This window comes from Talpa europaea (assembly GCF_964194135.1).
Source record: "Talpa europaea genome assembly, chromosome: 1".
Lineage (NCBI taxonomy): Eukaryota > Metazoa > Chordata > Mammalia > Eulipotyphla > Talpidae > Talpa > Talpa europaea.
Genome location: NC_140073.1, coordinates 68,149,945 through 68,166,818, shown reverse-complemented (window position 1 = coordinate 68,166,818; position 16,874 = coordinate 68,149,945). Strand labels below are relative to the sequence as shown.

The window sequence follows — 16,874 nt, the reverse complement described above, 5'->3', positions numbered from 1 at the left end:
ACACGCCAGTGCCCCGGTTCTCTCTACCCCAATGGCAATGTGGTTTTACCTTGGCAGTATTCAAGGACCCAGTGAGGAGCTGTGTTTTATTTTCTACAAAACAAACATATGATTTCCTCTCTACTTATGAATGAAAACACGCAGTCAGCTTTAAACTTGTAATTTTTCCTGGCTTCTAGTCACCACAGTTTTAAAATGTTCAGAATACATAAGAGAACCCTCTGGATGAGATGTCAGTTGAATTTTATACATTTCTAATGCTTAATTGCTACAGTCATAATGTGCTTTCTCTAGCTGGTAATAAAAAGAGAATAAAGAGCATAGAAATAGGAAAGATAGAAATGATATATCACTAGACCAGCAGCACAAATGCAGTCCCCAGCAGGGGCTGGCTGGGACTCCCGTGGACAGTGTGAGGCCATCTGATCCTATTATGACAAGCAGCTTATTAACAATGAGAAGAAGATGGACAGTGACCTGCAATGAGCATTTGCTCCACGCCAGGATCACCAGTTCCAAGTACCATCACCTTTCATCGTTAGGGCAGCTCTCTGAGTGACATGCTGTATTATCTCCATTTCACAGAAGAAGAAACAAAGGCACAGAGAGGTGGAGTAGCTTAACTTCCATCCCCAGGACCCATCTTAATAGAGACAAGAGTGCAACCCTTTCGGCTGACTTTCTTGCTCCCTTTTATCTGCAAGGTTATCTCTAAGAATCACGCACTAATGGGCATCCTTGGTGGTGCAGGGGTTAAAATCTCAGTGCTATCAAGCTACAGTCAGCCATTGCCCACTGCCTCATGAGTTTGATCCTGGCCAGAGAGCTAACCCACATGGCACAGCAGACCTCTATTGTCTCCCCCACACCTCTGGCCTACACCAGTACTTGTATGCATAAATAAATAAAAATAAATCCTTAAATAAAAAAGAATCACACACTAAGGTAATCTAGTCAGGCTCACATTTAATTTCAGTATTCCATGAAAGTGCCCAGACCTCATATCATGGCAGTTTTTCATTTACTTATTTTTTTTAGTTCAGCAAAATATTTATTAAAATATTTTGGGTCTTATCTCATGATAACTACTGGGGCAAAAGAATCTTCAAAACTTAAATTCATTTGAGAAGGGGGGCATTAATAATGGAAGCAAGCAGTCCACTGATAAGGCAAAGGAATGATCAAAGATATTGAAAGAAATGGGGAGTATGGGCATGTAGTGTTGCACATAATATACAATGGCAGTTCAGGGGGAGGGAGAGGCAGAGAGCTGGCTCCCAAGAAGCAACTGTGTAGACCAGGGAGAATGGACATTTGAACAGATGGGCAGAGCTGGGCTCGATTCCCATGTCCACTATGGGCAACTTCCCATATCTCTAGGTCTCATTTTCCTCATTCCCTGGATGTCTAGAAACAACCTAGGATGTGAACTGTCTGATTTGAGAACATTTACGAGGATCGTAATCCACAACCAATAAATATTATCTTCCATTCCTTTTTTTGTCCTATGGAGAAATAGGATTTGTTTAATAAAGGAGTCAATATTTGACATGGACGTGAAGAATAATTATGATTTAACTAAGCACACCAGAATCACAATAATAATAATCCCTTATATGGATCATTCATTTTGCCAGAGCTTCACGTTTCATGCAAGAGCGAGTCCAAGCAACATCTAAGCAATATATGAGAATCTATATATTACTTAGAATAAATCAGTTATCCCAGCTTCTACACACACACACACACACACACTCACATACATATACACTCAATTAATATATCCTGAGGAACGTACTCTTATCCTCAATTTAAATTTAAATTTGGTAAATATTAAACAGAAATGTGAAGTGCTTGCCCAAGTTCACATACAATAAGTGACAGAAAGGGTTGGAACCTAGGTAGTATGCTCCAGAGGCCATGCCCCTGGGTGCATACTAATTTGTTGCAAAGGCATAGCAGAGCAGAAAGATACTGAAATGAGAGTGTGTGTAATATCTATGTTCAGTAAGACTGGTAGTGTGCTTTTTGGAATTTACAGTGTCTGCAGGGATTATGAGAAGTAATACTCATATAACAGGATGGGATCTGTTTAGAAGAACTTGAATATAAAGATGAGGAACTAAGAATGCCTGTTTGACTTACTGCACACAGTATCAGGTCAGACCAAGTGTGGAATTAAAATGGATTATCTGAAAATCACTGTTTAAACTCAGGAATGAGACAATACATTCACAGGGCCTGAGTGTTCTCGATGCAGCGAGGCATAAACACATTTATCCAGCCTTAATCTTCTGCATTTGGTGTGGAGCATGCAGTCTTCCCTGGTAGCTATGCACAGGAACAGCTGGAAGGATGGATGATTAATGTCAGCAGTGGAAGCCACTGTAGCAAACTATTGGAGAAGGGCTAATCAATTTGTAGTTCTATATGGGCCTTTTTTATTGAGAAAGAAAGCTTTAATATCTATTTCCTTTCATATGTATGATTATCTCCATTTAATAGACGAAGAAACTAAGATCCTGAAGTATGCTATGAATGACTTTTGGGAATGCATGAAATAATGGCTGGAGGTAATTTTCAAGGGTGTCTATCCCTCCAAAACCGAACAATTCAAACTACATCCTGCAGCTAAGGATTTGGAAATGCTTCTCAAGTGAGATCTGGAGTAACAAGGAAAATATAGATAGGAAATACCCTGCTCTTCTCACCTTCTGTCTCCTACCAGGAACTAAGGACATGAATCAGGATGGAGATCCTCAAGGTGATTGCTCTCTGGAAGAGAGACACCATCAATACCTATCCCAGCATTTCTGCTGTGTTGCTACGACTGACGAAATAATAAGGAAATGGGGAGTGACACCAGAGCTAATGCTTGAAGAAGTTACTCACTGTTGTGTTTGAGTGAGTCTTTAATATGCAGTTTAATATGTCAGGAGTGGACAGTGAGGAATGTGGAAGAAGGATATAGTTTGAAACAGAGGGCTTTAAAGGACATACAGACATGCCTGATTTTTGAAAGTTCATGCTAAGCCACTTGGCTTTTATAAAAGAACTCCACTAGTACCTATTTTCCCTAAGTAAAAGAAATCCAAAGAGAAATTTCATTTTTAAGATAAAAGATGAAAAGCAAAACTGTGGGTCAGCATTGGTTTGCAGCAGCCATTCCAAAGGCAGCCTGCATGTCAAGCAGTGAGTGACCCTGTGAAACTCCTTCCTCAGAAACTATTTTAAATGACACATTTATTCTCACTCTCCTAGTTTTATTTAAATGAGTGTTATTTTAGATTTTTGGTTTATTTGGTGTCACTTCAGAGGTTTTTTTTTTGGAAACACTCCATAATATTTTCATATGAATGAATGGTAATTGCTAATTGCTCTTTTACCATTTCAGCTTATAACAGTTTTCATAGTAACACTCTACATTTGGCCAGCTTCAAACCTGCCCTTGATCTTCAAGATACTGCACTCTCTTGTTTGATTAGATGGGACTAACTCTGAAGGAAGGTTATCTGAGGCCTGTTGCAGTAATTCAGCAAAGAGATGAAGGCAGTTGTAGAAATGGAGGGAAGTGACCATATACCAGATATTTACTTAGGGCTTCATTTACTAGGGACAGACCTCAGAGTTAGCACAAACGATCCATATTTTTTGGTCTCATTTCGCTAGGACAAATAACATCAGAAATTAAGTCCTTCAAGATGTAAGCATTTTTCTTCCTGCCCTCCTTCCTTCACTTCCTGCATTTTTTCTTCGGCCCCTGTGCTTCAAGTATCCTTTTCAAAATTATAAATGCTGATTTTCCGTAGAAAGGGTTACTGCTTGAGCTGCTAATAATTTAACAGAAAAAGTTGAAAGTCAGCTAAGAACAGGAATGGAACAATGAAGGGAGAAGATGCAAAGATCATGATAAACTTGGCCTGTCACATGGTCTTGCCACTTACATCTGCTCTGCAGAGTGCTAGTTTCAGATCCAAATCTTAGGGAAATGAATGGAAAAAATGATAAGAGTCATAATATCTGTTTTTTTGTTCTTATTTCTAGTGAGAATTTGCTATTTCTTCAAAGTAAAATCAGCAACATGACAGGTGTGTTGGGACTTCTCTGCTGGTGTAGACATTGATATTTGGAAGTGAACTTGAAATGTTTTGGGAAAGAAATAAGGTTAAGAGCATTCTACAGCCTTTTGGGTATTTCTTGGTCCTCATAGGACTAGCGTCAAATTTAGCACATTCTCTGTCTAATTGTATATAAAAAACGGTAGGAACCAGACTATAGTCTGTAGGTAACCTGTGGTGTCAGCAACACAACCCTCACAGTCACAAGATACTGTACAGGCAAAATGCTATGGGGAAAGGCACTGCCAAACTATTTAATGCTACTCTCTCAGATAACTTCTGATAGGCGGGAGAGCACAAGATTTCTCAACTCTATTCATCGAAACTTTGCTTTCTATTGGCCACCCTGCAGTCCTCTATGCTGGGAATTAAGAGCATTATTACAGTTAGCTTTGTAGTAGAAATGTAATATGTGCCAATGTAATATTGCTTCAATTCTCCTTTAACTCATTGTATTTCATTGACAAGATTTCTTAAAACTCCTATCTCTGCCACCACAAGCTGTGAACATGAAGTTCTCTCACTACGATACTATGTTCACATTTTCATGGTGCATAATTCCTTTAAGATGCTCCATAAAACACAACATGGTCCTGCGGCTCCCTGGTGGTACAGGGGTTAAAAACTCTCAGTGCTATCAAGCCACTGCTGCATGAGTTCAATCCCTGACCAGGGAGCTAACCCACATTAGCTGCAGCAGACCTCTCCTATCTCTCCTGCTGCTCCCCTGAGCCATAGTGTATTTCAGTAGATCCAACTGTTCTGCTCCCTGCTGTCTCTGGTGAGTCCTCTCACCCCCTGTACCTCTGGCCTACAACCCAGTTCTTTTATGCACAAATAAAATAAAAATAAATCTTTAAAAAATATAACATGGTCCTATAATATGAAATGAAAGGAATAAATACTGTTTGTCAGTCTTCATTCAATAAGCCTTTATGGATTTTTCACTTGCTATCATAGGAAACCCTGCTCTCAAGGAGCTTGCAGTGCCATTGAGAGACAAACAAGTAGGCAGACATGTGAATTTGATTTTTCAGGTGGTGATGAGTTCAGGAAGGAAAAGAAAGCAAGGTAGGAAGGCAGGTGATGTGGGAGAGGGGACATCTCTCTGCACATCGTTAGCCATCTCTGTGCATATGAAGGGATATGAGCTGTGCAGTCTGTGCTCCTGGGTTTTCATTTTCCCTTTGCCCCAAGGCTTCAGCCTGAACACATTCATCTCTTGGGCTCAGCATCTAACCCTTGCTACAGTGTGTCTCCTCCACTCCAGCTCTCTAAGAGGAAGTCAGTTTTCCTGTCAACTTCCATGCACATTTCCCCACTTCTTTCTGGAGAAAGTTTCTATTTGTTTTTGAGAAATTGAAGAGAGCCAAAAAGATTGTTTCTTTTGTTTTCCTGGATTGTGAAGTGTCTGATTTTGTATTTCAGTCTCTTCTAGCCACGCAGCATATGGTCAAGCTGCTATACATGTTGGTATTATAGGTTCTCAGCACAGAGAAGGAAACATAAAAATGTGACGCTGTTATAACATTGACTTTATTACCCCTTGCATTTAAACACAGCAGAAGTCATGCAAAAATCAGAATCTCAGAACATAGCAAAATTTATGTAACTGCCTTGAAGTAGTTTGCTGTCATATGCATATACTTAATTTTAACCAAATGTTTATCTTTACATACATAGTATCTTCAAGAACAATCATTGATCTGGATCATCGAATTCAGTAGACACTATTGCCACAATTCTATTTAGTTATGGGTTGATCTGCACAATTGCTACATTATTTATTGTTCATGTTTTATTTTCTTGAAAATAGTGACCAAGGAGCCATAGATACAATAGCAAAACTAACAGCCAATTTGTGTATATAAGGTTCCTACTGGTCTACAGGAAGAGTTTGAAACAACTTAATACAGTGACTGTGCCTTCAAGTAAAAGATGATTAGTTCTTCAAGTTATAAGTTGATAGAGGTCAATAGCAATTTAAGAGTACTTAAGATTCTACTTTAAAATAGCTTTACAAATGCCTTTTTCTGATATCTATAACTCATAACATTCAATGAGCTCTATTTGTGCTTAAGGTATTGATAGAACAGTTTTGATGCAATGAAACACACCGGTTCATCAAATTAGGGGAATGATGAGGAAATGTGATGTAGCATTAATCACTTTGATGGCGACTGCGGAGGCAGAGACCCAGATGCTCTGTGACCATGCTGTGCTGCATGGTGAGAATCCAGATAATACTGCCAGGGGTCCAGTGTGGTCATTGAAGGCACTGGTTTCTCCAGTAAGCAGCATTTATTTGCAGACATTGATTGTCGTTTTGGTGGTTTACTCAGTAACTTATGTTGAAAATCTTACTATCTTCTTCACTTGGAAATACCAGGGACATGCCGGATGCTTTGGTATAGGGTTTCAGAAATATGTTTGAAGATTTACATCTGGTAAGATTTGATCTTAAATAACTTTACTATGGAATTAATAATTATTTAATAATTATTTAATAATTAAATGGCTAATATTAGGACTCCTTAAAGTTTCATTTTCTGAACCAGTGACATAGCAGCAAAGTTTCAGGATGACTGACGGCTAAGGTCAGGTTGGGGAGCCTGGGAGCAGAAGGACAATTGGCACTGACTGCACAGAGAAACTGGACCAGTTTCTGTCAGGGCTGACAATGGAACAGGAGTGCGCACACCCACTGGAGGGCATTTCTGCCTGCAGACACAGGAGTGAACAAATGTCTCCTCATCATTACTGTTCTAAAACCCAAAAAGAGTGAGCACAGAATTCCTAGACTGGGCAGCAGGACAGGAATTCAACTGCAGGCAGCATGCTCTACTTGAGAGACCCACTGAACTTGGGGTCGAGATCAAATGACAGATTTTCTTTACTGTTGTACTGAATCCTGAGTAGCTCCGGAGGGCACAGCCAGGCGAACGAGGCAGAGTGAAGAGTGGCAGGTTTCAGTCATCTTCTTTGCCAACTATGAGAATTAAGCTAAAGAGATGGGGCCATTCTTATTCAACATACTTTTTTCCCTTAGATTTATTTATTTGTTTGCTTGTTTGTTTGTTTGTTTATGCATATAAGACCTGGGGTGCAGGCCAGAGGTGTGGGGGGAGAGCAGATTCACCAGAGACAGAGTGGGGAGCAGAACAGGCAGATCTACTGAAATCCACTGCTGAGGGGAACAGCGGGGAGACAGGAGAGGTCTGCTGCACCTTATGGGTCACCTCCCTGGCCAGGGATTGAACTCATGTGGCAGTGGCTGCTGATAGCTTGATAGCACTGAGACTTTAACCCCGTATTCAACATTCTTATTGAAAAATCAAATTCTGGGTGGGCATTTAGACTAACTGAACAGCTGCTTCTATGAAATTACAAGTAGGTTTACCTTGAATGTACTTATAATGATAAAAAGTGCTGCACGACAAATAGGTAAAAGTAGAAAAAAAATCAATAGTTTATTTCTCCTTTTTGCCACCCACCCCCATGTATATTTTTGAATTCCCCGATAGCTACCAATACTGGCCAGTACCTAACACCTACCTTTCTCAGTTTCTTTTCTATAACTTCCTGTCTGAATTCCATTTGGAGATATATATACCCCTGCATAATTGTTTGGAACACTGAAGACTGAGTGGGTTTATCAATTTTAGTTTTAATTTTGTGGTATGTGAGCTAATTACCCTCTGCCTTATTAAACACATCTTATTAAATAAGAAAAAAATATTTCTAATTAACTCTGGACTACTAGTTCTTACTTGGCTTCAGTCTGGACTATTTTAGAGCCCTTTGAATGGCATTCAGAAATTATAATTTTATAATTATGAATTTTGATTATAGAATTATTAGTATGTAATTATGATCGACAAATGCCTTGCATGGCACTAGGTGATATTAAAAAGTCATGGCATTAAAATCTACTATAACAAAAAGATACATATTTCTTAAATTATATATTTTTAATTAAGTTAATAGTTTACACAGGAATAAGATATTAGCCTCTCCCTCTCTCCCCCTCTCTCTCTCTCTCTCTCTCTCTCTCTCTCTCTCTCTCTCTCTCTCTCTCATTGTATTGCATACACTGGTGAGAATCTACTATATGCAATGTGATTTGAATACTATTTAATGTAAAATTCACAATTGCCCTTATGACTGTGTTTTCACTATTTTCCTGACGAGAAAATCAAGATCCAGGAGAGTTATGCTTCTTTATTCATGCATTCCCTTTGTTATTCAGTAACTTACTAGTAACTGAGCAATATTAAGATGCTGTTTGTAAGTCACTGATTTTTCAACAAATACACGTATTTTGGTTTGGGTTACAGGATACCATTTCAATATACCTTTAAGAAATATTGTATTCCACGCACTTGGCTAGACACTCTAGCTTAAAAATAAGATAGGGTCTATATCTTCAAGAGAATTACTGTCCAAGTAGCATCCTGGGGACGACGGAGCCGTCAGTAGGGTGGCTAGGGTGAGCAGCCCAACTCATCTCCTTTCTCTTTCACTCTGCTGTTTCCACTAAAACATGCCCTCGGGCAGCAGGACCTATTTGGCAGAGCACCAGAGTTGAAATAGAAGTCGCCCTGAGCATTCCTGATACTTCCTGTCAAGGTCACTGAGGTGGAATGTGGATGTCGCCCGCCCAGACTGCATGCAGTCACATTCACAGCATCTCCCGTGGCTCCTGGACGCCTGCAGTCTCCTTGCAGTCAGGGCCGTCATTGTGGGCTGGTTCCATCTGGTATATTTTTGGAATCCAGATAAGTGGCTCTGGTGGTAGCTAGCCCTGGCCCGGCTGCGGCTGCTCTCCACTGACAAGTGCCAGCCATAGTCCCGTCTTCGTCTTGCAGCTTCTACCTCCTCCATGAGCTGCCTGACACAGTAGGAAAAGAGCATCAGCCCCTTCATTCTGATTGCAGGTTTCTCCATTCAGAACCCAAAATGCCATTTATTGTCAAGGAACATGTGGCAAAGGGGGCAGATGACTGCTGACTCATACCTTTTCCTTTACTCCTTTTTACTTCCACACACTCAATACTGAGGAAGCTCCTCCCATAAGTCCCTTCTATTTGTCTGCTTCCTTTCATAAACACATGAGAGCTTCATTTATTTGATCTTCAAGTTTATTTAACCACCGGGGAAGAAATGAGTTGAAAGACTAACATTTGCACCATGTGTAGAGATAAAATGAACACGCAGCTTTATCAAGCACCATACATGTGATTTTAAAAACGACAACACTGATAACATTATCTCATCACAATGATTCAAGACTTCTGCCAGATTTGATGTAACACTGCTTGGCATGGGGTAAGAAATACATAAGCTTCTGAGAAGTAGTGTATACATATTATTCAGAGTTATCTGCTACTGATTCCCAATGAGGTGGGTAACACTAAATTAACTGAAATGCAATTGTAAGATGTATTGCAAATTCAGAAAAATTAAATGTATGTGTCCAGATGGATGGAGGTGCAGGATGTCTTCTATAGTGAGGAAATTGGCTATGACCTCACTGGCTATAAATGGAATGAATTAAACTAATATATGCAGAGGGTCTAGCAAGTGTCTGGTGTGGGGAGAGCCACAAAAATAAGAACTATTATTGTGCCTTGGCAATTACTTGGTTTCAGAAATCTGGCACATGGAGGTGATAAAGGGACTGAGATAAAAGGGCTACTGTACCTTAATCAGAACCTCTGTAATCCAATCCCAGTTTATACTTTATTGACTTATGACTTATGACTCAATTTAAATCCTCCAAAATTAAATTGTCTCATCTTTAAAATGAAATTAATACAGATTTCCTATCTAATAAGTTTATAATTATTATACGGATATATGAATATTCTTTGCAGTTATTTTCTACTTATCATCATCAAGAAAATCACAAATCTGATTCTAATATCAGACCTTAGTTCTACCTGTTCTAGAACTTCCTATAATAGAATAATTCAGTATGTACTCTTTCTGGCGGACTTCATTTGCTTAACCTAATGTTTTAGAGTGGGCATCATTAGTGTTTTTTTTTTTTTAATAGCTGAATAGTATTCCAATTTACTAATGTTTTCAGATGAATTTATAATTCTATCTTCTTGGAATATAAGATTAGATTGTTAATTTTAAATCGTTCTGATTATAAAACCATTTAAAGGCATTACTCTTTTGTATGGCAGCTTTGCCTATGTTCCACAAATTTTGTTATTGAGTTTCTATTACCATTCAATTCAAATTACTTAATAATGTCTTCTTTGATTTAGAAATGTGTTATTAACTTCCAAGTATTTGAGTGTTGTTTAGTTTATTATTGTTAATTCCTAATTTGATTTCATTATGTTCAGAAGACAAATTTGGTTTTATTGAGGCTTACTTTATTGGGTTGACTATATTCCCTTAATGAATGTTTCATGTGCACTTGACGATATACACTTGTAACTGTATACAGTTATAAACCTTTTCACCTTCTTGTTTCTGTCAGATTTAATTTCTTGTAGCTTAAAACTCTGTTGTAGGTGCACACACATTTAGTTTTTTTATGTATTCATGAATAACTGATATTTTGTAATTTTGAAATGTCCCTAGTATCATGTTGCGCAACCTGCTTTTCCTGATATTAATAAAGGAACCAAAGGTTCATTATGCCTACTATTTGCATGTAGTATCTATTACTTTCAAACTAACATTGTCTTTATTATTAAAAAAAAGAGTATCAAATAAAAATTAAATAGCTAGGCCTTGCTTTTTTACTTAGCCTGATACTTTCCACCTTTTATTAGAGTTTTTTTTTTCTCAATTTTCTTTTAATATAATCTTTAGTTGGGTATGATTCTGTCTACTTTCTTGAATTTTTATGTCTCTGTTATTTATTCCTTTGTTTCTAATTCCTTGTTTCATTTTGTGTTAGATTGTTCTTGCTTTTTTTGTTATTGTTTCTACTGTTTTTTTAATATTCCATCCTTTCTTTTTATTGACTTTGTGGCTATAACTCTGGTTTAATTTCATGCGTCTATGACATATTGCAGTTTACCTCAAACTGACATTATATAATTTTATATGTAATATTAAGTCCCTATTATCATATAGTTGTACTTACACTTTCTTCCATTTTTATAGTATTATTGACATATTTATTTCTTCATATGTTGTAAACATACTAGTTTCCTTTAAATTTAGTATTAACTTTTAAATGTTTAAAAAAATAAAGAAAAATAATCTTATATTTACCCATGTATTTCTACTTGGAGTACTCTTCATTCCATCCTATACACTGAAAATTCCATCTAGAATCAATTTCTTCATACCCCGTAGAACTTTTTAAAAATTCTTAGAAGTCAGGCAATAGTGGGCAGTTGTAGGTAATAAATTATTTCAGTTTTTGTTCAAGTAAAATGTGTTTATTTTTCTCTCAGATGTTAAAGTTATTATTGCTGGATGTGATAGGCTAGGCTGTCAGTTTCTACATTTTAGCAGTTGCTGAACTTCCTTGTTTTTCCTGAGAATCAGCTATCATTCATAATGTAGTTCAATTATCTTCAGCAACTGAGCAGGTTATGAGTGAATGAGAGCCTTGATTCATCTAATGGGCCTTGGTATTCAAGCACCTGTGGTATGAAATCTGTCCTTGCTTTTCATCCCAACCTCAAATGTCTTATATTGCTAAGTGATGTTGTCTATGATCTTGTTTGAAGATAGCTGGTGAATTTAGTAAGAGTTTGGTGGTAGCTTCCTGTAGCTTTAAGTGTTTCCAATGTGATTTTATGCTGTTAACTCTAGAGAGAACTTGGGACCATGCCTTGCACACTTTGAGTTCTCAAATCTTTGAGTCAGTAGATTCTTTTGAATATGAGTCTGTGAAACAATGAAGCTGGAAAAGATATGACTCTGAATTGATAGGATTTAGAGACTGTGAAGCTTTGAGGTTACAAGAGTATATGATAGTCAGACTCAGAAAGATTAAGTTGCTTGCCCAATGTTACATAATCACACCAGGATGCTATGTCCATTTACGAGACTCACCGCCAGAGTCACAATACACAAGTTGAGAGATTAAATAAAGGATTTCAAGTTCATAAAGTAAATATTTTATTTGGAATTATAAAACGAGGATTCCACTATCAGTTTAATATCTATTGAGTCTACAAATTACATAATACTTAGATGTGGGTTATATCCTGTGGAAACTTCAGCTAGATAAGATCTGCTGCAATATGATTCCAGGGTATTTATGTGCCTGGGGAGGTGGATTGTAGCACACTGTCCAACAAGAGTATTTGATGGAAGATTCCCTAGTTATGTCATAGAAAAACATGAAATGCCTTCACTCCAGCCATAACAATGAGAATGCACAAGAACTGACCATCCCCAGGGTAGGCACACATGTATCAAAGAAGTGTGGATACAAATATATTTTTAAAAGAACTAAATTTCACCAGAAAAGAGTCCTCCCAGATGAATAAGTAATTGAAGAAGCTTTATACCTGTGTCTGTTGCTAAAATTGAGAGCATGGACTGTGGGAAGAGAAATCTGCCAAATAAATTTATTCACTTGGAAATGAAGATATAATGTCCAAGCCTTTGACTTACCTGTAGACTGGAATGTTGAATTTGAATCTTGAGGCATTGCTCTCCACCAAGTCATTTTCTTACATGAGGGTTTTTACTGCAGGTATAATGACAAAGTAGGACTTGACCTCTTCATAAACCGCTTTGGGTCACATGATAGCAATTGTATTGGTTGTCTAAGGTCAAAGTTATTAGGCAGGAGAAATTTAGTGTGCAACAAAACATCAGATTATCAAGGAAATGTAGATTCACAGGTGCTGTGAGCACACAATCGAGATTGACATATGTATCTTTGAAAATATATACTCTATCATATTTAATCTTTGATGCATAGTTTGGTCAGTTGAGAAACCAGTGGATTTTTATTTTATTTGATGATATTGATAGGACATTAGCACGCAGGATTTAACTAGGAATACTTAAGTCAGAAAAACAGCAGATGATAGCTCATATGAGCTACGTAAATAAATGTGCTAGTTGATGTACTTCCTTAAAGATTAGGTACAACTAGGATGATAAGATTCTGGGGAAATTTATGATAATGTGACTGTACTTACTGCCATTGAACTATTTGATTTAAAATGGTGGAAACTGTAAATTTTACATTATGTATATATTACTGCAAGAGGTATGAGACTCTGGATTCCATCTGCAAAACAATTTCTACTCCAGAAATCATTCGTCCAAATGAAGGCTATCAGGCATAATTTAAGTGTGCCAAATAGCTCCCGTATTGCCAGTTCCTTTGTTTAAACTTCACAAGGAAATGTGAAATCGAATTACATAAAAATTTAACCTCCTGCTAGTCCTCTTCTAACAATTAACAATAGAACAGTGAAGAGTGAGGGACTGCAGAAAAACCATAGGCTTTGGAATAAGGTAACTTTGGAACGAATCTCAGGTAAGTTACTAACCAATTGGATGATTTAAAGATTTTTTTAACTCTCCTTTTTATCTTTACACTTCAGCTTTTTATCTATAAATTGGTAATAATGATAATGAAAAGTGCTTAGCATAGTGAGTGGCCTCAATTAATGGTAACAATTGCTCCAGTAAAGGCCTTTCCTTTCTAAAGGAAATTGTTAGTTATCTCCCTTACCACAACAATTATGAATATTGGTATTGGAGCTTAGTTGTATTATTTATTTTGGGAAGCTTTTAGGTGCCATGTCTTAGGACTTGTGGGGATTGACTTATTCATAGAATGTGTGTGGGGAATTCTTACCGAATAGTGAACAGTATTTCTGGAGGAAAAAATACAATACATAATGCAGAATTTTCAACCACATCAGATTTCATTTGAAATACCCAAGGACTTGAGAATTTTTTTCTCAAAGTCTTCATGAAACAACATATGTGAATTTCCATTCATACCCTTGAGCTCTAGTATGTGAAGGAGCTGATACTTTCCAACTTAGCATCACAAACCTCACTGGCCTCTTCTCTTTGCAGACCTTTGTGGGAAACGTGAATGCTGACAGCGTGATGCACCACAAATTACCACACTCAGTGAGAGCCCGGTTCATCCGCTTTGTGCCCCTGGAATGGAATCCAAATGGAAAGATTGGCATGAGGGTTGAAGTCTACGGATGTTCCTACAGTAAGTACCCACAAGTGATAATAATGGGCTGATAATAATGGGCTGTGTTTGTGAGTGATGCTATGTGCACAGCATTAGCTATATTGAGCATGACAAATCATCTGTTTTAAAGTTATTATATTTATATATGCATTTTTGAAATGTGACACACAACCCACAGCTAGAAAAACTCTTTTCCTTTAAGGATGAAAAAATTTGGAAGTGTAAGACGATGAGGGCTTAACAAAAGAAGTTCAGTATTAAGAGCTCTTGATGTTTGAGCTGCCATTAGTCACTGCAAGTAAAAGATGAATTTAAGCAGAGTTCCTTCCCTGAAGTGGGATGAGGTACTATGTTCTCTACTCCCTCAGAGCCATCAGGGATGTGAAGGGGAATTTTTGCTTTATTTGTTCTATAAGCAGAGGAGAAGGAACATTTCAACCCAGTGTAACTCATGGACTGTTTCTCTCCTAGAATTATGTTAGCTGTTCACTTCTCCTGAGTTGTTTCTACTCAGTTTAAAAGTGGAGCTCCAGCTTGCATAAAAGAAATGTCGCAAACATGGATAGAACTGGCTATCACTCTAGAATAAGGTCAACATTTTTCAGGGACCATTCCAATTCCTATAAATAGCAGCAGAATAATTAAAAAAGAAAACTGAGCAGTGCATCTCCTGCTTATATGTTAAAAATCCAATGAACTCTAATGAATGAACACATTTGAGTACTGTCACTTCAATATAAATTAGTCCAATAGTTCTTGTTTTCAATATAAATTAGTCCAATAGATACTTATTTTCAGTTACAGGCATGTAACTGGGTTATATGCCCATATTCTTTTCCATATTGTCATTAACTGAGTACCACATCAGAATCATTTGGAGTGATCCTTAAAAATGCATTTTCCTAGCTCTTTCCTTTACATTCTGAATTATGATTTCTGGAATAAGGACCAGAAAGCTGAGTGTTAACAAGATCCCCAGGGAAACTATGGACATAGGCTATCTACTAAAAATGAAGTTCAGCACAAAAGGGATTTACTTGTGATGTGACTATCTTTACCTTGAACAAAACATCTGTAGAAATTATGTGTTTTGCAATAGATGCATCAACAAACCATTAGACCAAGGACACACTGCCTCCCTCTCCTACCCCAGCATCACAGAACACAGAACATCTATCCCAGGATCTCTGGGCTTCTAGAGTCTCTCCTTATTTCTACTCTTGGTAAAAGTTGTTACTACTAGGAGATTTATTTGTAAGTACAACATGAAACTTTCATGCTGACATAGAAGTTTATGCCTATTATTACTCCAGGCATCTAATTTGGTATAATAATACTTTTAGTCTTTAATATATTTTCATACATTTGTTTTCACCAGTTCAGTCAGCTTTTCCAGCTCTGAATGTTTGCATAGATGAGCTCATAGCAGGAAAGTCAATAATAGACTGTAGGATTGAAAGGCTACTACTTTCTGTGCCTCCCCGGTGGCGCAGCGGTTGAGCGCTGGTCTGCAAAGCTGCCCGCAGCAGTTCGATCCCCGGCTGCCACCCGCTGCTCCCCTCAGCAGTATCCTCCATCTGTCTGGCTGTTCTCCTCCCCGCTCTGGCTCTGGTGAATTCTCTCACCCTCCTGCACTTCTGACTGTACCCAGTGCTTATATAAATTTAAAAAAAAAATTCAAAAAACAAAGAAAGGCTAGTACTTTCAGCTTTCTCTAGTCTTGGAATCTTGAAAAATCCAGTAGTAACAAAGAAGCTTCTCTTAAGAAAAGTGCCAATACTAATATAATCATTTTTCTACAATATTAGGAGGTTCACATGTTGGCTAAAGCCCAATTTTGGCCTCAGCTAAAACACTGATGTTGCCCTAGTCTATGTGGAGTCTTATCCAGGAAGTTTCCACTTTTAATGAGTGCATCCTCTAAGGAGAACTTTCCTTCACATAAAATAAAAAAAGTGGTGAGAAGTTAATAACTTAGAAAACAGTTGGACACAGACTGTTCTCTGGGATGATCTTCAAGTTGGTACTCTGTAACCTTCTGTCACTAATTCAAGTGTTTCCTTTTTTTTTTAAAGACTTATTTATTTATGCATATAAGAACTGGGGTACAGGCCAGAGGTGTGAGGGGTGAGAGGATCCACCAGAGACAGAGAGTAGAACAGAACAGGTGGATTGACTGAAATACACTACTGAGGGGAGCAGCGGGAGAGTCAGGAGAGGTCTGCTGCGTCATGTGGGCAGCTCCCTGGCCGGGGATCGAACTAGTCCTGCAGTGGCTGCAGATAGCTTCATTTCTTGCACCTCCTTAACCAGGGAGGCCCTAATTCAGATGTTTTCTACCCTCTGAAAAAAGAAAGCACACATCTTTAGTTTCTATCTAAAACCAACACCTCAGCATGTGTTCTACAACCAAACATTCCCTTCAAAATTGTCTCATTGCCTTTTGTATTGGATTTTTTCTTCCTAAACTTAAAATTTTGCCATATAAGATCTCAAACTGAACAAGGAACACCCTAAGACCCAATTCATCAGGTACATCATTTCTTCTTCCTTCTTCTTAATAAAATATTTTTCCGAAGATGCATCTTTAGTTC

The 16,874-nt window shown here is 37.8% G+C and overlaps 1 protein-coding gene across 2 annotated transcripts in view; it reads left to right on the top strand.

The window, feature by feature from the left end:
- Window positions 1-16,874, top strand: part of CNTNAP5 (contactin associated protein family member 5) — a gene marked incomplete at its 3' end in the record, with an annotated part of 850,995 nt that overhangs the window by 352,195 nt on the left and 481,926 nt on the right. For both annotated transcript variants that reach the window (XM_084247346.1, XM_084247345.1), the window contains exon 4: window positions 14,151-14,298. In XM_084247346.1, the coding sequence (XP_084103472.1) occupies window positions 14,151-14,298 (148 nt within the window). The remainder of the gene's footprint in view (window positions 1-14,150; window positions 14,299-16,874) is intronic.